Source organism: Mastigoproctus giganteus, chromosome 3 (genome assembly GCF_048544385.1).
Source record: "Mastigoproctus giganteus isolate SK-2022 chromosome 3, ASM4854438v1, whole genome shotgun sequence".
NCBI classification, from domain to species: domain Eukaryota; kingdom Metazoa; phylum Arthropoda; class Arachnida; order Uropygi; family Thelyphonidae; genus Mastigoproctus; species Mastigoproctus giganteus.
Genome location: NC_143577.1, coordinates 224,180,412 through 224,201,458, shown reverse-complemented (window position 1 = coordinate 224,201,458; position 21,047 = coordinate 224,180,412). Strand labels below are relative to the sequence as shown.

Below are 21,047 nucleotides of genomic sequence, written 5' to 3'. Positions count from 1 at the left end.
TTTGATCCTTTAGTTCCTGGATTATTTCTTCCTCGGGAACGTTCAATAGGTCCCATTCACTGATCACTCCCTTGGAAGAATTCAGGGTGTTATGTGGAGTGACTTGAATTGGAATTCCACTTAAAGATGTAAGTTTTAACAGGAGGTCTGAGTGTCTCGGGTGAGAGGTCTCTATTAGCAAGTCACCGGACTGAAGACGTTTCACCATTTTTGGAGATGCTGCTGCATTTACAAGGCATCGTTGTATGATGAAAGGAGAGAGCTTGCTGACAGGTTGTGAAGACAGAGAATGAATAATCAGGAAAGATGGAGATTCCTGCTTGTTTGCATCCTTTTTTTGTCTTTTCGACAATGAGAAGTGATGATCGGTTTCGTGGCTGTCGTGTTGAGAGCTTTTTGGCTCTAATCGTGGGAAATCATGAGTATCCATTTTTACTCCTTTTAGCCCTGGGAGAAGGTCTTTCTTCTCCCAGATTACCGGCCCCGCCACGTGGAGGCAGGAGCGGTGCCACCAGTGACCAAGCGGTTATTTAGGTTAGTAGAGTGTGAGTATTTAATATAAATACAAAAAAGAAAGGTAGATTCCCTTTCTGGGTTCTTACGTAAGACTTTTTAAGTGAAGAACCGCTTTAAGTGAACAAAACGGAAGAAAATCGCACAACAAAAAATAGAACTATATCACTTTCAAAGATCACTTTATGAGTCGCAGAGAAAAATCGCTTGTCACTATCGCTTGGCACTCGGGGCCCCATTTCTCAGCCCATCAACCCAATTTTCCTAGACCTTACTGCATTAACTCACCCTGATAACTTGTTAACCACTCTGCCAACCTTTGTATCATCAACAAACTTAGACATTAAGCCTGATACACCGTCATCAATATCGCTGATGATATTGATGAAGGTATATCATCAGTATCATTGATAAATATTGAAAACAACAATGGGCCCAATATTGACCCTGGTGAACTCCATTAATAACATTAATCCACAAAGAGCAGTGCCCATTGATAACTACTCTCTGTGTTCTTCCACTTAACCATCCCTTTATCCAAAGCAGTAACTTTCTCTTAATGCTGCACTGCTCCAGTTGTACAGCAGTCTTTTATGTGCAACAGCATCAAAAGCTTTCCTGAAATCCACGTATACGATAATAAAATTATTTTTTGCATCCAGTTCTTTGGTCACTGTATCATAGTAACCTATCAGATTGGTTAGACAAGACATCCCTTAAATCCATGCTGTGATTGCAGTAAAATTGCATGCCTGTTCAGATGGTCCTGCATTACTTCTTTAACCAGTGTTTCCATTATTTTCCCTGGAACAGACATTAAGCTAACAGGTCTGTAATTATTTGTGTCGCCTTTTGATCCCTCTTTATGAATTGGGAATACATTCACATATCTCCAGTCAAGAGGGACCTCACTTGAATCCAAGGATGCTCTCATAATTATGGCTATGGGCTTGCTTATCTGATAGTATCCTTATGTAGAAGGCATGGGAAATTCTTGGATAGCCCAGGTGATGTTGCAGATGAATTGAAAACTGTCATATGTTGCATCAATAATTACAGATATAATAAATAGTACAGCTGTAATACTTTGCAACAATATTTACAGAAGACCTATCATAATGAAGGGAAAACTGCGAGTGCAGGGAAGCATGAAATTAGCTATACTGAAATTTCAGACAATTGTTTATTACAAAAACTTTTGAATCTGAAGGTGAGTAAAGCTGCTGGAGTTGATGACATATACTCAGTAATTTTGAGGGAGGTGGCAAGAAAGTACATGAATCCATTAATGTTAATTATGAGGGCATCACTTGGCTCATGAGAAATTCCCTTGGATTGGAGAAGTGCCAATAAATAAAGGTGGTTCCAAGAGTGCAGTATGAGATCATTTAGATAGAAATGCAATTCTGAAGGACACATAACATGGTTTTGCAAAAGAAAAATGATGTTTAACCAACTTGGTTAGCTATTTTTACAGTCACTCATGAACTGGATGCAGGAATTAGTTTCAATATTGTTTACTTGGATTTGAACAAAGAATTTGACTCAGTCCTGCATGAGAAGTTACTGTATAAGTTGGAACATGATGGAATTACAATCTGTAATCCATCTAAGAATTTTTCTTAGATAGATTACAGAGTGGCTGTAGGCTAGGAGGCAGAGGGTTGTTTTGTTTGTTATGTTTGTTTGTTATTTGGTTTTTAGGGGCATTAGCAACTAAGGTCATATTGCTCTGTGAATATGCAGTGGTCGTTCCCTGACCTTTCCGCATCCTCCGTATTTGGTGGTGATGGGCTCGAACCTCGGTCTATTCAAGAAGCGTGTACTGCGCACTGCTGCTCCTTCCCACCTGGCTACGGAGGCGCCCAGAGGATTGTAATTAATGGTTACTCTTCAGACTGGACTAACATAAAATGTGAAAATGTGGGTTAAGTAAGGATCAGTTCTGGGACCACTGATTTACAGGGCATACTGGGCATGATCAAAATTTGCAGAACGTGTCAAGATCAGTAGAGTAATTAATGATCAATACCAAGTGGTGCTTCTTCAGAACAACTTACACTTCAGAGATGACATTTTATATACAGTAGAGCATCGATAATACAAACTAATTGGGACTGGGGTAGTTTGGACTTTCGATTTGTTTGGATTTTTAAACTTATCAAAAATACTGTCCTGGAAACTAAAAAAAAAAGGCTTAGTAAGTTTAGAAATAAAAACACTAAGTTTTACTTGCGTATTTTTATTCATATATAACAAAACAAACGGAACTTTCAGCCACAATAACACATACACTGTGCTGCCACTTTATTAGGTACACCTACCTAGTAGCGTTTGAGCCTCCTTTAGCCTTCAAAACAGCCTAAATTTGTCTAGGCATGGATTGAACAAGAGGCTGAAAAAGTTGTGCAGGTTCCTTGAGATTCAACGGAGGTGAATCTCAAAGGCCTGCAGCGAACAGCCCTTTCCAGCTCATCCCAAAGATGTTCAATAGGATTGAGATCTGTGGACCGAGCGGGCCACTGCAGCAAAGAAAAGTCATTGTCGTGTTCCTGGAACCACTCCATAGTGATTCGGGCTTTGTGCACCAGAGCATTATCCTGCTGGAAGTAACCATCTGACTGAGGGTAAACTGTCAACATGAACGAATGCACTTGGTCAGCAACGATGTGGCATTCAGACGTGAATCTATGGGTATCAATGGACTCAACGTGTGCCAAGAAAACATTCCCCACACCATAACACTGCCTCTGCCACCTTGTACAGTAGTCGTCAGACATGACGGGTCCATGGATTCATGTTGTTTTCACCAAATTCTGAGCCTTCCATCAACATGATGCACCAGGAACTTCGACTTGTCAGACCAAGCAACTGTTTTCCAATCCTCGATAGTCCAGTGCTGGTGTTGCTGTGCCCACAGGGGGCATGATCTCTTGTTCTTCGTTGATAACAAAGGTACGCGATGTGGCCTTCGACTATTGTAGCCCATTTGCAACAAAGTGCGACTAGTGGTCTGTTGCGATATTTTATTATGTGCACCAAGGTCGTATTTTGACGTGATGTGTAACACTGTGGTCTGTATGTTAGCTTGCACAATTCTAGCCATCCTCCTGACCTCTCTCATCAACAAGCGATTTTCTTCCACAGGAGTGCCGTTGAGAGGATATTTTCTGTTAGTTGCACCATTCTCAATACACCCTTGAAATTGTGTTGCGTGAAAAGTTCAGGAGAACTGCTGTTTCAGAGATGCTTTGTCCAGCACAGAACGTGGCATGGTAGTAGGTGTCTTGCACCTACTACCATGCCACGTTCGAAGTCCGTTAGATCACTCCTTTCCCCCATTCTTGCTACGGTTTGTACACTTAACTGATACTAGAAAGGTTGTTCTGCTGCATTTATATCCATAACTGTGTTCATGTGACTTGCAACATTGTGGGACAAACCATTTGTGTGCACATCAGGGGTGTACCTAATAAAGTGGCAGCACAGTGTATGTATAGGCCTTTAATGAAAATAATTACTTATTTTTTGCTGCACAATTTTCAAACTTGTTTCTTTGTTGCCAGATCTCTCACTCTTTTCAGCAAGAATAGTTGATTTGGACAGCATTCAGTTTGTTTTTTGATTTTCACATATCATTTAATTTTGTTAATTAGTAAGGTAATAAAAGTGTAAATTTGTGCTTTATATCTTCATTTTTATAGCTTGTGGATAATATTTCTCCGATTTTTGCTTATTAGAATTGCCGTTTAATAGAATCAAAATTCAATTCGCAAACACGATCACAATAACTGGCACTTACTGTAATTATTTTATGGCATCAGCATAAAAAAAAATAAATTCTGACTCATTCAGATTATTGACATTTGGATTTTTGATGCTCTACTGTAATATATAATATAAGCCTCTTCTCTTCTTATATTACACAATTAATAAATTGTAGAATGAAGAAAAAATACAGTTGGTAAAATTAGAAGAGATATTATAGCAAACTGGAAAATTTTTTCTATACAAATTATATTAACGTGGTTTTCATTGAAATGTTTAAGATGCTGTTGTTGGGTGTAGGCACATCAGCAACTTAAACCATACTGCACTGTATATATATTATGTCTGAAACTGCATGTGTTTTATGGTCAATTCTGGTCTGGAGGCTTCATTTTAGGAAGGATGTAGAGTTGCTTGAACATGACAGAGAAGGGCAACAAGATTGGTGAAGGGAATGAAGGAGTCCTCTTACCAAGAAAGGCTTAAGTTCTGCAAACTGCAGCTTCTGGAGACTAGGTACCTGTGAGATGATTTGATTGAAGTGTATAAGGCATTGAATGGGTTGAGTACACTGAATTCTGATGGGATTCTTCTGCTTGTTCAGATTCCTGAGGGGGCATAAATTCAAATTGAGGAAAGACAATTGTAGAATAGATGTGCAGAAATTTGCCTTGAGCCAGCAGATGCTTAATTGCTGGAACAAACTTCCATCTGTCGTAGAAACTGATAGCTTAAATAAATTCAATGAGGAACTGGACAAACTTTTAGAGGGAATGGATGTGTGAAATTATTTATTATTTATTTTTTTGGCTGATACTACATAAGCTCATATGCTTGCTTTCTTGCATGACATGCCTCCATTACTATTGATTTTCCTGTTTTCTGGACAAAAATACCAACCAAATTTATAGAAGAAAAAATGTGCTACCCTGGCATGAGACCAACTCAGCTGCATTTTGAAAAAATGCCCATAAAAATTGCTTACATCACTGACAGGATTCAAACTCAGGTCTTTTCCATCTTGCGTGAAAAGGACGGTGACTATATCAACTATGCTATCCACGAGGGCATTTAAGATGCCTTTTCACTGATAAAGTTAACAGATATAACTATACTGGCAGCTTGGGCCAACACTGCTAACTTATAACTGCAATGTAAGTAGCACTGCATACTCTATCTGTATTCATGGTTCTGCTATCTTTTTAATGGCAGAATTCTGCCATTAACACTTGGTAGAGTCAACAAGTAATATAGGTACACTAATAACAAACTAAAGCTGCTCAAAAAATTTTTCTGCAGTAGTAGGATAGTTAAGGTACTTTATTTCAAAAGTACCTTATGTTAGGAACATGTTTTAAGAAAATTGGAATTGAAAGTAAAGATGCAGATGACTAAATGCCTCTTAATGTCAACATCCTTCCCCATTCAGTAACAAAACAAAGACCTGTTCACAGCGATAGTGAGCCGACCATGTGTGCTAATGGGTGACACCAGTTACTGTGAGTAGGTGTTCACTTGCATTGCAAACACAGGGCAGGTGAACACCTACTTACAGTAACTAGTGCCATTGTATTCACAATGCATTCGGTGCATTGTGAATGCAGTCAAGTACCATTCTTTCAGTGTTGTAGTTGATTTATGAATCTGTGTTCTATTATAATACTAAAAACAGTTGTTGCCTCCTATCAATGGAATGACACAAGCACTCTGTCTTGTAAAACTACATTTTTAGTCAAATTTTATGTAAATAAAATTTCTTTAAAAGTCTCTTTTATTATTAAAATGTCTGTCTTATTATCAAAATGTCTGCATGCAGTGTGACAGTGTAAATAAATAAACACTGCATATGTTACTTTTAAAATTAAATCTACTATCCTACTGCTGCATAGAAAATTTTCAAATAGCTCTAGTTTGACAACAAAGCATTTCTGGATCAATGTTTATATAACATTTTTTTCATTGTCTTTTTTTCCATAGAAGACACCCTCCAATTTAGTGTACTTATTTCAGTGATGCCTGCTTATAGCTTTTGTTAGCTAAGTAAAAGTAAAATTATTTATTATTTATTTTTATTTTTTAAATAAAATTATTTTAATTAGTTTTATACACAAGATAACTCAGTCTTAATGTTTTATTTTCTACATAATTTGTTTAGGGCAATAGCCTCAGGTTACGAAGAAGTTAATTAACGTATAGGTTTGTGCTATAGCATCATGTTTATACGTAGCCAACTACTAAGTAGTTACAAAATTGGCACCATTTTAGTATATCTCATATTGTGAATGCCTTCACAGCGAGTTGTCATGATATTGCACTACCTTGAATAAGTAACACTTCACTAATAGAGAAGACTACTGTTACTTATTCTCAGCAGATATGACCACCCAGATGGCACATTTCAGAGCTTACTGGCTCTTCATTGGTGGGTGGGCAGGTATCCTGGTGTTACAATGATGACAACACAGCTGCGAAGTATAACTCCACGATATGAGAGATGCCTGATGGTGTACAATGATTGAAAATTACATAATTTGTTTAGGGCAACAGCCTCAGGTTACGAAGAAGTCTTATCTATTAGTGAAGCGTTACTTATTCGAGGTAGTGCAATAGTGTGGCAACTCGTGAAGGCATTCACAATATGAGATATACTAAAATGATGCCAATTTTGTAACTACTAGTTGGCTATGTATAAACATGATGCTATAGTACAAACCTATATGAGTTTTAATTCAATCAAATTCAATTCACTTTAACCTTCAAACAGAAGTCTTTGTGTGTATCAAATTAATATAACAAACATTAAATTACCTTTTACAAGCTGGAAACTTGCATACTGCTAATATTTTATCATAAAGAGAAAAGGTGGCGGAAAGAGTTGATAAAATTTATACTTACTTTGTAGGGGGGAACAGTAGGCTGAGGAGAGCTACCCTGATTACGAGAATGAGATCTTCTCAATAGTTCTGCTTGGATAGCCAAATGAGCTTCATAGTAGCGTTTCAAGGCAACACAAACATGTCGAGCAGCTTGTCGGCTTGCAAAAACTTGGTCATCACTAGTCACTAGTTCATTAGAATCCAAGATAAATATGTTCAATGTGCTCATCTAAAACAAAAAAAAAATTGATAATTTTTTAAATTCTAATCTGTGCCAACATGCATAATAAACAGATACATAAAGAAGCTATTTTATCTGAATAAAAAAAAAAACAAAAAAAAACCCTAATGCAATAGTTGTATAAGATGTTCATTTTTCAATATGCATTTTTAGTGACGTAGAACAGCTGGCTGCACAAAGGCACATCACATGTTCTCTCAATGCAAACATTGACAAAAGAAATAATTAAACATTTAAATGAAGTTATTCAAAAAAAAAAAAAAAAACTCATTTGTAACATTTAGATTATCAATTGATGTCCATTCTTTGCTGTAAACAATGCAAAAAATTTAAGTGTGTGTGTGTGTGTGTGTGTGTGTGTGTGTGTGTGTGTGTGTGTGTGTGTGTGTGTGTGTGTGTGTGTGTGTGTGGCTGTTGTTTTGTATCAAAATTACTTCAATCCAGGACTTTTGTTATTAGTTACATTGTATTCTTTATTTTGCAGAAATAACAGCAGTAGCAGTCACAGAATGCCAAACATTGGTGATGCTGATCTTTAATAGCAAAGAGCCATAATATTCTTCTTTCCTCCCCACCCTTCCTGGAACTGAATTTATTATTGTACATTGCTTTGTTTTCATTAAACTTCTATTTCATGTAATAGCTGCCTTCCATACAAAATTGTTTTTTAATGGCTCATTTAAATAGTATTTCTTTTGCCATTGAGTACATAAAGGGATGCAACATGCAATTGTTCTCATATAGCCAGCTACTGTACACAGCTAAGCACACAAAAGCAAAACTCACATTCAACCATTGTTCTATTTTTTTTTTTTTTTTAATTCATATAAAATTGCTTCTATGTTCATTTCAAAAGTACACCAGTGATATTTTTAGACTAAACTGAGGACTGGAAACAACTTTCCCACTGAGAAAAAAAGCAGCTAATTAGAAATTGTAAAATCTAAATGGCAATTTAGATTTTACAAATACATAAGTTAAAATACAAATTTTAACATCAAATTCAAAAATTTCAGCCCAAATATGACTAAAAAAAAAAAAAAAAAAAAAAAAAAGGTACAGACAATGAATAATCTAAACTTAAAAATAAATAAGGGAGGTTTCCAGTGCTTTTTAACTGAAACACGCTGTATACAGGAAAAATAAACAGATCTTTATTTTTCCTGTTGGAGATTATTCATTTGATCGCAAATAGAGTACAAGTAGATTCAAGAAAAGCATATCCAATGGACGAAAACAAGATATTAAGTCAGTCTGGTGTGACAAGTGACTGCCATTAATGCCATTAGAAATTATTGTCTACTTCATAACAAATAAAGGCAACTAAGTTTTCTTGATTGAAGTATTCCTGTGCTTCTGTCAAGAGAACATAATGCCAATAAATAAAAATGTAGTATTAATCATAAGTATCACACTTACCACATTACAGAGCTTACGAAGTCCATCCTGGCGATCAAACAATTCTAATATTACCCTGAATGCAAAAGTCAATCCAAAAAACATTGTAGCATGGCAGCGACTAGAATCATGGGAACATTCTAAGAGCCATAAGGCATAGCTATCGAAAGAATAAATAAATTAAATTGGCAACTGTGCAATTTCATTACATCTTTTTTAACAGATTTAAAGTTGAGAAAGAAATGTTATAAAAGACTCCAGTCTACTTATTCTACTATATTTTCGAACAGTATGAGCTCAAATACCTCAAGCCCACTAGATTAGGCCTGGGCAAACTACGGCCCACAGGCATGTGGCCAGCGTCTACTTTTTGTGCGGCCCGTCTCGTGCCGTCATTTCACTAGTAACTTTATCAAAATAATGAATATGATCATGTATCATATAATACTATCATACAATGGAATTAGCAGTGATAGTTGTATACTATCAACAGTGGTAGATTATTAACAATACTATCTTCAAAATGCTATGATGGAACTTCCAAGAAATACTGTTTTGACAAAATTACTGAGTAATCATGTGCATGTGGAACAACAGGGACGTGAATCCATACTTTCTACCTCCAGTTCAAGTCAGACAGTTGTAGTATGGAGTTTGTTGCTCACAGCAACAGTGTTCTTGTGTGTGGATTTACAAAGTTTCTATAAAAATCAGTGTGGAGAAGTTGACAGTGATTAGGTGAGTGGATTACCACCTAGTTGGCGATACTAATACATGTACTAATACATACTAATACATACTAATACATACTAATACACTAATACATGCACTGTTTTCTGGGTTGAATTGATGTTTTAAGTTATTTTGTGATATTTTGATTTGGATTTGTCTTTTGAACTTGTGACAAGCTTATCTTATTAGCTTATAATTTGGGTTGGGCATACTTTGACTTTTTTTTACAATTTTGTTATCCCTGTATATTTCATAAAATGAGTAAAAAACAAAAAAATCAAGGCTGAGTGTTGTACATTTAATGAGGAATGGAAAACTAAATATCTTTTCACAAGCATTAAAAATAAAGCTGTGTGTCTCATTTGCAATGAAAGTGTTTCGGTTTTTAAAGAATATAACATTAAGAGACATTACATGACTAAACCCCCTATGCATGGAGAAAACTTAACTGATGATGCAAGAAAAGCAATGTGTGATCAACTCATTGAGAAATTCTCTACAGCAAAGTGTTTTTATTCAACAAAATAATGAACAGGAAGCTGTGACAAAAGTAAGCTATATCATTGCCAGCAAAATCGCAAAAGCATGTAAATCATTTTCAGATGGAGAGTTCATTAAGGAATGCATGTTAGAAGCTAGTACAATGTTATGTCCACCTATAAAGTCTAAATTCCAAAACATAAGTTTATCTCGGCGTACTATAGCTCAACGTGTCGAAAATATCACTGATAACTTGGTAGAGCAACTATCAGCAGAACTGAAATTCGTTTCTCGATGAAAGTACTGACACAAAAGGCACTGCACAGTTACTAATTTTCATTCACGCTTGTAACAGCAATTTTGAAATTGTCGAGGAGTTGTTATCCACGGAATCAATAAGACTGCATAACTGGATCAAATATTTTTGTAAAAGTATAAAATTGTCTAAAGAGGTTTAATTTACCCCGGAATAAAATTATTAGTGTAACAACGGACGGTGTGCCATATTTGACCGGTAAAAATAACGGATTATTGAAATTGATTCAAAACAAAATTAATGAGACTGATCTGAAACACAAAATAATACCAATTCATTGTATTATTCATCAGCGAGTCTTATGCAAAACTGTACCCAATGTGGAACATATAACCACACCTATTATAAAGATTGTAAATTTCATAAAATCACCGACAGTTCATAAACTTTCTAGAAGATCTTCAGTGTGAGCATACCGATGTATTTTGTCATAGTCATGTAAGGTGGTTAAGTTTAGGAAATGTACTTCGTAGAGTATGAGAGCTGAAAGATGAAATTATATTATTTTCAGGAATGAAAAATAACTGCAATTTCACCGAGCTAAAAGATGAAGGTTGAATCTGAGATTCTGCTTTCACGGTGGATATTGTTACACACCTCCATATATTGAACAAAGAGCTACAAGGGGGAAATTTGCACATGATATAATAATCAGTTTGAATTCTTTCCTTCTTAAACTGTGTTTGTTTTCTGGCCAATTAAAAAAACCTGGTTCATTTTCCTACAATGGCATCTCTAAGAAATATTTTGGAAATAAAATTTGTTGGTTATACAACATCAATCAAAAACTTAACTGAAGAATTCGAGACCAGATTTCTAGACTTTCAAAAAATTTAATCATATTTATCAATTGTGCGCGATCCATTCTCTTCAAGCATTGATAATGCACCAGCTGAAGTTCAGCTTGAGCTCACTGATTTAAAATGTGACTCCAGCATACAGGAACTTCAAAACCAGAATGATATTACAGAATTTTATGACATTCTTGACCCAAAAAAGTTTTGTAACCTGAAAAATTTGGCCACAAAAATTATGTCAATTTTCAGTTCCACCTATAAGTGTGAACAAACATTCTCTGTAATGAACATTAATAAAAACAAACACTGAGCATCCCTGACAGACACCAACCTTCATTGTGTTCTGTGAGGTGCTACTTCAAAATTAATACGTGACTGGAATAAGATGATTAATAATTGTAAACAGCTTCATAAATCCCATTAAAATAAAGTTGTTTATTTATGTTTCTTGTATTTATTGACTGTATTGCTTCTAAAAGTCTTGATAAATTTTGTTGAGGCCAACTACAAGGTGACTTTCTCATTACTGTCAGATAGATCCTACATCCACAACAACTGCGGCCTACAAGCACTCACAAATGTCTCGATGCTGCCAGCTTAAAAAAAAATTTGCCCAAGTATGTGCTAGATATTAAATACAGTATAGGGCAACTCAAAAGCAGCTTCACAATTTAAGTTTGCAAATGTGTTCACTACAATCAACATGTGCTGACAGTGGTAAAAACAGTTAAAGTTAGGGTTTCATGCTCATTTCTTATTAACTGCTGAACTGACCATCTATGGCACTATGGTAATGTAAACAGAAATTCTGACATACACCAGTTTAGGAAGAGCACAAAGCATTATTTTGAATGAAAGAAAAAATCTATGACACAAGCAGAAAGTTCATACTGTTGAAAAAATGAGGAATTTCACCTCCAGTCCACAAAAATCAACATATTGGATTAGTATAAACTATATACGGGGGGGGGGGAGAGATTGGAGAGCAAGGAATAAGCAGTTTCATCTAAAACTATAAAAGTTACACACAGTTAGCACAAGCCATTACAGCTGTTGAAAAGATCAGATATCAACATTCTATGCTATTGAAATACAACATTGCCAAGAAAGATTTTACTATGATAACAGAAGAGTTTTTTAAATGTTTTGTGCTTAGCAACAAGTGCATATTCAATGTCACAGGTGAGGCAAATAAACATGATGCAAGAGTGCAGGGTAAATGAAAAACCAAACATGGTTTTAGAACATGCCTGAGACAGTCACAAAGTTAACCTGTTTTGTGCTGCAAATTTCAGAAAAGTGTATGGCCTATTCTTCTTCACTGGTCTCATGCATTGAGATATGTTAGAAAATACTTTATCCTAAAAATTGCTCAGAATGATCCCAGCAATAATGTGCTTTTCCACAAGATGATGAACCCCTCCACTACTAAAAGGATGTACAAGGGTGTTTGGATCTCCACTTTCCAGGGTTTGCAGGTAAAATTCTATGGCCAGCTCAGTCACTGGACCTCACACTACTTGACTTCTTTTTGTGGGGATATATTAAGACATAAGAACATATAACCTATCCTTGCTAAATGACTTGAAATTTTAAGAAACAGATAACTGAAGCATATAGATTTTGTAATTGTTATTTCACTGCAACTTTGGGTTTGAACTAATTTTCCCCCAGTATGTTTCACCCACATAAACAAAATAAAAACTTATAAGACATTGAATGTGCGAAGCTACTTTTGATTTATCCTGTATATATAACAACAGTTATTCATCTGATTTTTTTGTTTTGGGCAACTCAAAGTCAGAGTAGCAGTAATTTGTTATACAACATAATATTGTATATTGAACACACATTTGTAGCAATATTAGGAATGTATGAGGTCAGTTTGTAAGCCTAATAAAATATTTATTGGGATTAGAAATGTACTTAAATTCTAGTACTTGTAAGAATATATGCATTATTAGCAGTTGTTATACAAGAATGTAATGTAATGTGATATTATATAAGACAGCATTTTTAAATTTACCAATACTCTCTTTTCTCCCATAACAGCCACCTAATTTGAGGAACGAACAGCATTTTAGGTTCATGCATATGTATTAAAAGTTATTATGTATGCTACACAATATGTGCATTTATATTATATACACACAACATAATGCAGACTTACATAAAAATATAAGCTTAATATAGACATAAAAAAATTTATATAATATCGGTGTAAATACACCAAAGTTTAACTACATATGTAGTGTAACGGCATCGTTTAGATTTTATCTCATATTGTGGCTACCTTCACACAACGAGATACCAGGTATTGCACTACTTCAAATAAGTAACGCTTCTCTAGTAGAGGAGACTACTGTTATTTATTCTCAGTGGGCACCACAATCCAGACGCATTTTGGAGCATGTTGGCTCACTCATCAGTGGGTGGGCAGGTACCCTGATAATGCAGACATGCCATCACGGTTGCGAAGTTAATTCCCCAATATGAGAGATGCCAAACGGTGAAGATAATGATAATATGTTGAAAACTAAATGCACAAGGCATAATGCTATGGACAGAAATTAACTATATAATATTGGTGTAAATACACCATAGTTTACCCATAAGTTTAACTACATACATAGTGTAACGGCATTGTTTAGATTTTATCTCATATTGTGGCTACCTTTACACAACGAGATACCAGGTATTGAACTACTTCAAATAAGTAACGCTTCTCTAGTAGAGGAGACTACTGTTATTTATTCTCAGTGGGCACCACAACCCAGACATGTTTCGGAGCTTGTTGGCTCACTCATCAGTGGGTGGGGAGGTATGCCCGCAATGGCATGCCTGCATTATCAGGGTACCTGCCCGCCCACTGATGAGTGAGTCAACAAGCTCCAAAACGCGTCTGGGTGGTGGTGCCCACTGAGAATAAATAACAGCAGTCTCCTCTACTAGAGGAGTGCTATTTATTTGAAATAGTGCAATACCTGGTATCTCGTTGTGAAGGTAGCCACAATATGAGAGAGAATCTAAATGATGCCATTATACTATGTATGTAGTTAAACTTATGGGTAAACTATGGTGTATTTACACCAAAATTACCTAGTTAATTTCTATCCATAACATATTATGCCTTGTGTATTTAGTTTTCAACATATTAGACATAAAAAAATATATATATATATAATAATATATGGCAGCTGGCGACATTTGTTGTTTGTTTGTTATTTGGTTTTTAGGAGCATTAGCACCTAAGGCCATATTGCTCTGGGATATGCGGTGGTCATTCCCTGACCTTCCCGCATCCTCCATATTTGGGTAATGGGCTCGAACCCCGGTCTAATCAAGAAGCGTGTGCTATGCACTGCTGCTGCTGCTCCCCACCTGGCTACGGAGGCACCAAGCTGGTGACGAACACTGGAGTTATATTATAGCTACAACTTGCTAATAAAAACTGAAATATGTTATCAACAAAATAAAATAAATACTTATTTACCATTAATGCTAATGCTATTTGATTATCAGATCATACAGTTACCAATTAAATAACTATATAAGATAAATATTACTATATAAGAAAAATCAACATCTGAACATAAGTGATTACATCTTGCTTGATGATGAACAATGAGAACTAGAATGCACTTTTGTCAGCAGAACAGTACATAATTTTTTTAAACAATGCCAACATGCTCTGCAAAGTTAATTATATGTTGTACGTTTCTTACAGCTGTAACAAACCTACTTTTGCACTATGTGCTCTCTTATAATGGCATCACCTTATTAATTTGTGGGGAAAGGAAAACTGGAAAGGAATTTTAGGTCCTTTCCAATTTTAAGATTACAAATACAAGGTCCCATACTGCATAATATGTATGCACACCTTTCTAGCTTTCTTCATTACAAACAGCCAACTCAACTATTTTGAAAACTGGCAATTCAAAGCTACAAACAAGCTATGATGGATCTGATTTGGAGAACCCAATGACAAATCTAGATAGAGATTGTGCAACAAAAACTCTTATTGTAAATGAGTAATGGGCTGGTAAACCATCTTATTGAAATGCAACATTATCAATGCTCAAGAATGAGCAGTGTTCAAGCATATTCAATCAAATTTATTCCAGTAAATCCACCATCCAGAAAGGATAAGTTACAAATTTATTAGTAATTATTAGTCACAAAGTGGATATACTGCTGGATCTCTTAACATTAATAGAAAATTCTTTCCTCCAAAAACACACATTCCATCAGTATTACTTATAAACTGAATTTACACTTCAAAAGAATAAAAAACTGCAAGAATCAAGAGAAAATAAAACTACTTCACCAAAATTTGAGCTGCTTCTCACATGCTATCTCTGTGTTACTCAGTTCTTTTGATGGAAAGGCCTTAAATGTTTGTAGCCTTCATTTTCCACTATCTGTTGAACTTATAACCTAGCTTATTCAGATAAACTTTTCAAAGTTGACTTGTATTCATCAATTCATTTGTTTAAACATTCTAGGAAACTATTGCCACAGATCTTTGGTCTACAATGTTGTAAGTCCACCACTCAATCAGTTTTAAATGCCAGAAACGACATCAAAATGTCTCAAAAACATCTTGAAAGCCAAAACTCAAAACCAAACATACTTCAAACACAGTGGATTTATATCCAAGCTCAAATTTACTGACAAAGTAATTGTAAAACTGAATAGCATGCAAGCTGAATGTAATTCAATGTGCTTGAATGTAAGATATGACTATCTCAATGCTTTCACAGATTTCAACATTTATGAAAGATGACTAACATTTGAGTCTATCTTAACAATTTTACCCTATTATGTTATACTATTTGTGAAATGCACTTCAATATCATGAAAATCATGCTTCAAGAGTCATTTACTAGTCATTCTAGTTATTCCAAATTTCAGGTTGTAACTGAGCTGCCCAGCAGTCCTCTAACATGACAGAAGACACTTTGTCTTGTTAGAGGAGTTTGTTATTTGGTTTTTAGGAGCATTAGCAACTAAGGCCATATTGCTCTGGGATATATGGGCTCGAACCCTGGTCTAATCAAGAAGCATGTGCTACGCACTGCTGCTCCTTCCCACCTGGCTATGGAGGCACCCGTTAGAGGAGTGTTAGGCAACTCAACAAATCAGATGTATCTTCTATCTTCTCGCCCTACTACTCATACACAATGCTAAGTATCATACATGTAGGTTCTAATAACTTTCGTATTTGGGGTTTTCATAAAAAAAAAAAATAAAAAAATAATCACATTTACTAAAGTCGGTGAAATGTATTACTTTATAATTTTAGTTACCTGTGTGGTAAAGAATGCCATCCATCTTCTATGAGAAATATTTCGACCTCACAAATTTTTGTAAAAAAAGAACGCTATTAAACCATCAAAATAGTGCAAGTACTAATACAGAAATTAAGGTTATATCTAGCAATGTGCAATTCCACTAATTAATTGCCAAGCTGCTTTATACAATTTATTATTATTATTATTTAATAATTTCTTTATGTTAATCTCCTGTTTATTACAATTTGGTTTTAAGGTTAATTTTCACATTTACATTTTTTAAATCTTAGTCAACAAGGAAATTATCATTTTGTTTATTGTGTTGGTTTGTTTTAATTATAAGCAGGTAATGGCCATGGAAAATGTTTTTGGTTCAGTTCATTTGTTACTTTCTGTTTTGTGTCTGATAGAGCCATCTGTAAATGCTTTGTTGCGTAATAGCGAATAAATGAAATATAATCCTTCTAAAATTCACAGTGGCTGATGTTTCTCCTGAAAAAGTGGCCCTTGTGGGTTCCCTGTCTATATTTCATGTGTCATGAATGTGAGAGCACCCCTCTTGGGCAGGGAGTCAAGCCTTCACTCTGCTAGAGGTGTGATATTAGCTTTTTTATTTATTTTTTTATTTTTTAATTTTATGATTTTATTTTATTTTGAATGTTAAGGTATCTCTGTACTTATATAACAGAATCACACTGTGCCACATATAATCTTAATTGCTGTATTAGTATTCAGTACTATATTGGTGGTTCAATAGTGTTCATTTATGACAATAGTCTTGGAGACTACTGTAATAACCATATTCTGTCTTTGTAATTAATATATATGAAATGCCTTATTCATTTAATGACAAGTGCTAATTTTAAATTTCAAAACTAATCATATCAAACTAGCAAGAGATAAGCTTTATTAATTCTGTATTATGAGCCAGTGCACTTTGGTTGTTAGTTTTATAATTAGCACTGAGGCAGCTGAGGATTTCCAGGAAGGAATACTATGCAACCTACACTTGAGATTAACTTATTAAATAGTATGATATTAATTATCATACTATTTACTGGATAAGTCATTTTTCCACACTAATGATCATCAAATAAATTTGTAAACACCGTATTACGCAACATAAATATACAAGCACATATAATAGGTAAATCTCTTCAATAAATACTCAAATGAAACAAATAAAAAGCTGCTTTACCAAAATTAGCTTATTAGTATTAATTAAAAACATAAAAAACATACCTTACTAAGTCACATAAAACATGCTGGGGAAGAAGACAAACCTAAAACATATATATGAATATAAATATGATACTTTAAGAATTAGTTTTTATTTATATTTTCTGAAATAAAATTGTAAAAATCAGCTTATGACACTTTAACTTATATTTAATTTATTTGCAAAGTAAATATGTTCAAATTCTATTAAAATATTTTTTTAATTAATCATCTGACAACTTCTTAGAGGGAATAACTTTAGCAAGAAAATTAAATGCCTTCAATGTGCATAATGTTACACAACAATGATGACAGTGATGATGACACTGTCATCATTGCCATTTATGCAATATTCTTTCAAAATGAGAAGTATCTATTGCACAAGTTTAATTATTTTCTTATGAACAGTAAACATCAAAGATATAAAAACTCAAAATTAACCTTTCAAGATTTAAATTTTTTGCAATTTACTGGCCAAATATCCACAACTTCTCCTCAATACAATATAGGTATAGAATTTCAGAGCAGAATGAAAATATCACAAATTTGGTAAAATTTAACAGAATTAACTGTTACTCTGCACCCATGTGAGCCCACTACCTTGTTCAAAAGTCCATTACACATAGTATGTTCAAGGAATGATAATCTAAGCTACTTGCTTTCTCTTTTCGGTCTGCTCTGTATACCTTGCCGCAAATATCATTATAGCAGGGAGGAATGGAGTAAACAATAATTTGATGAGCCTCAGGTAACTAAGAGCCTAGTGCTAAGAGTACATATGACATTATCAAGTATACTAGTTAAATTTATGTAATATTCCAAGAAAACAAAGAACTAATTTGATTTATAAAAATATCACACAAAATTCTGATTTATATTTATAGGATGTTTATCGATTCCTTGATCACAAAACAGATCACTACCAGCTACTATCACAACAAAATCTGAACTAAGACCGCAACTTATATATATATCCACACTATCAGTACTTAATTAAATTTAGCCTAGTAAAGTCACCTCAACAAATGGATCCTAGTGTGAGATTACCTCAAAACGGAAAAAAAATAATAATGATATATACACAAATAATTTTTTACTTAATTAAATATTCTTTATAAGCAAATCAACCAATTATTATATTTTTACCATTATTTCTACCATCATGAGTTCTGTATTTTTCAATATATAGGGCCTGTTAGCTTTCACTTCATGTCATCTCATACAATGCCAATGACTTTATAAATTTATTGCTGCACTAATGTTTTTGCAACATGCAGTATGTGTTGAGTGTGTGCTCTGCAATTTCAGATTTTCCTAGGTTTTTTTTTCATGAAATACTTAATATTTAATAATATAATGCATTCTTTGAAGTGATTTCCTATTCTTTTATATGCCCATCAAGAACAGGAAGTTACTTTTATACTGATAACTGGCTAAGACTATTTAAAAAGAATATTTTCTCTCTACACATTAAAAGTTTTCCTCCTAGTGATATTTATTCAAGCCAATGGGAGAAGAGGGTGGGGCAATTAAGTCACTACAAATGTGCAGGTAAATAATTACATAGGTCATTTTCTAATTAGATTTCGATCAGTGCATTATAATGTTAGTATATTAGTATAATGGTATTATTATTATTATTATTATACAAATATTTACAAAAAGCTAAAATATTTACAAAATTTTAAACTATTAACAATCATACCTCTATGTTGGTGAATGTTACATGGAAGGAACACAAAAATAGTTACTGGGCAGACACTTGACAATGTAGAACGCGTATGTGGGACACGTGTCAACATTCATTGCATTGAAAGACAACTGCCTTCATAACATTCACCAACCTTATGCATGAGGTTGGTGAACGTTACGGCATCATTTGATGTTCTACTGTAATATTAGCTGATGAAGGGACCTGATATAGTTTAGTATTTTGTAAATATTTTAAATATTTGTATAGTTAGATTAACTTGTATTAAAATAACTTGTAAATATTTTAGTCCTGCTGTTTCAGATGCAACAATATTCCTCATGCATTATGCAACCAGAAGAAAAGGGCCTTTTCCTAGGTTACCTATGTAAACGCAGTAAATTACATAGTGATATTTATTCAACCTTGAGAATGCCACATGGTGGGGTAGCCAATGGGAGAAGAGGGATGCAGGTCACATGGGCGGGGCAATTACGTCACTACAAATGCACAGGTAAATAATTACATAGGTCATGTCCTGATTATATGTCAATCAGTGCGTTTCAACAGGTGTGTTGTTTATGTAGAAAAGATTTGACTTACTCCATATACGTCTACATTTTACTTAGAAAAGGTTGCACGGAGGGTGGGCAAGCAAAGTGAGCAGGGGTGAAGCCCCCCAGTAACTATTAAAAAAATATTTTTATATTTTACCTTCCCCCCAACTATGGAGATAATCTTGCACCAGATTGCTCTATATACCAGCTTAACCCCTTTTATCACCAATGTTTGCAGAAAGAGCTTATATACAGAAGCTACAGTCATATCAAATTTTCTTGATGTGACCAAGGGATTGGCAGAAATCCTGTAACATATCTAAATTTTATATAATTTTATTTTTTTGCAAAAATAAATTAGCCAGTTGTTATTACACAAAATATGGATCTAACTCAGAAGGAAGACAGTTCTTTCATAGTCAAGATTATGTAATATTATGTTTGGCAAAAAGTCCATAATCTTTAACATTACCCAACAGCATAGTAAACTACTTTGAAAGCAGTGAAACCAAACCATAAGACTGCTTGTACAGTGTACATTAAAATACTGTTTTAACTATTAAATAATTCTCAGCTTTTCAAGATATTGTGATAACTTTCTATAATCAGAATAAGTTGGTGCACCTATTTAACAGTGGGCTGAGAAAATATTTAGTTTACAACGTAAATCTTCATATACAACTATTTCTCAACCTATGCAAGTTCGAGATACGAGTTACATATACAAAAATTGAATTCTTAAGAACTATTTTCAAATTATACAATGCATTTTGAGTTAACACACATCCATAATCAAGTTACCTCCAAGTTGGATCTAAAAAATACAGGTATAATAAATGTATTAAAATAACAGTAGGAATGGTACAAATGATTTTAGAACTGAACATTTTTTGTAAAACTTCACATTATGAAAATCCTGCCTGCCACAAGGCAGCTACACGAAATTATAACATGACCTACTCTGCATCCATAAAGTGGTACAAATTTAGTAACAACTCCTTTTGTCCAACAATGCAGATGTAATTTAGCTATCTGAAACATGGCTCAAAACTGAACAAAAATCAATAGCCTGTGCAGCCACTTCTGGATATTCCAGTGGTGGGGGGTAGCCATCTTCATAAAAAATATCAACCTTAAATTTGTTATCAACTCCTTATTAACTCCTTA

At 34.3% G+C, this 21,047-nt stretch overlaps 1 protein-coding gene across 2 annotated transcripts in view; it reads right to left on the bottom strand.

The window, feature by feature from the left end:
- mahj (LisH and WD40 domain-containing protein mahjong) overlaps positions 1 to 21,047 on the bottom strand; it is a 305,108-nt gene that overhangs the window by 174,641 nt on the left and 109,420 nt on the right. For both annotated transcript variants that reach the window (XM_090369657.1, XM_090369658.1), the window contains exons 12-14: positions 17,658 to 17,698; positions 8,818 to 8,956; positions 7,177 to 7,386 (exon numbers count right to left, since the gene is read on the bottom strand). In XM_090369657.1, the coding sequence (XP_090225783.1) occupies positions 7,177 to 7,386; positions 8,818 to 8,956; positions 17,658 to 17,698 (390 nt within the window). The remainder of the gene's footprint in view (positions 1 to 7,176; positions 7,387 to 8,817; positions 8,957 to 17,657; positions 17,699 to 21,047) is intronic.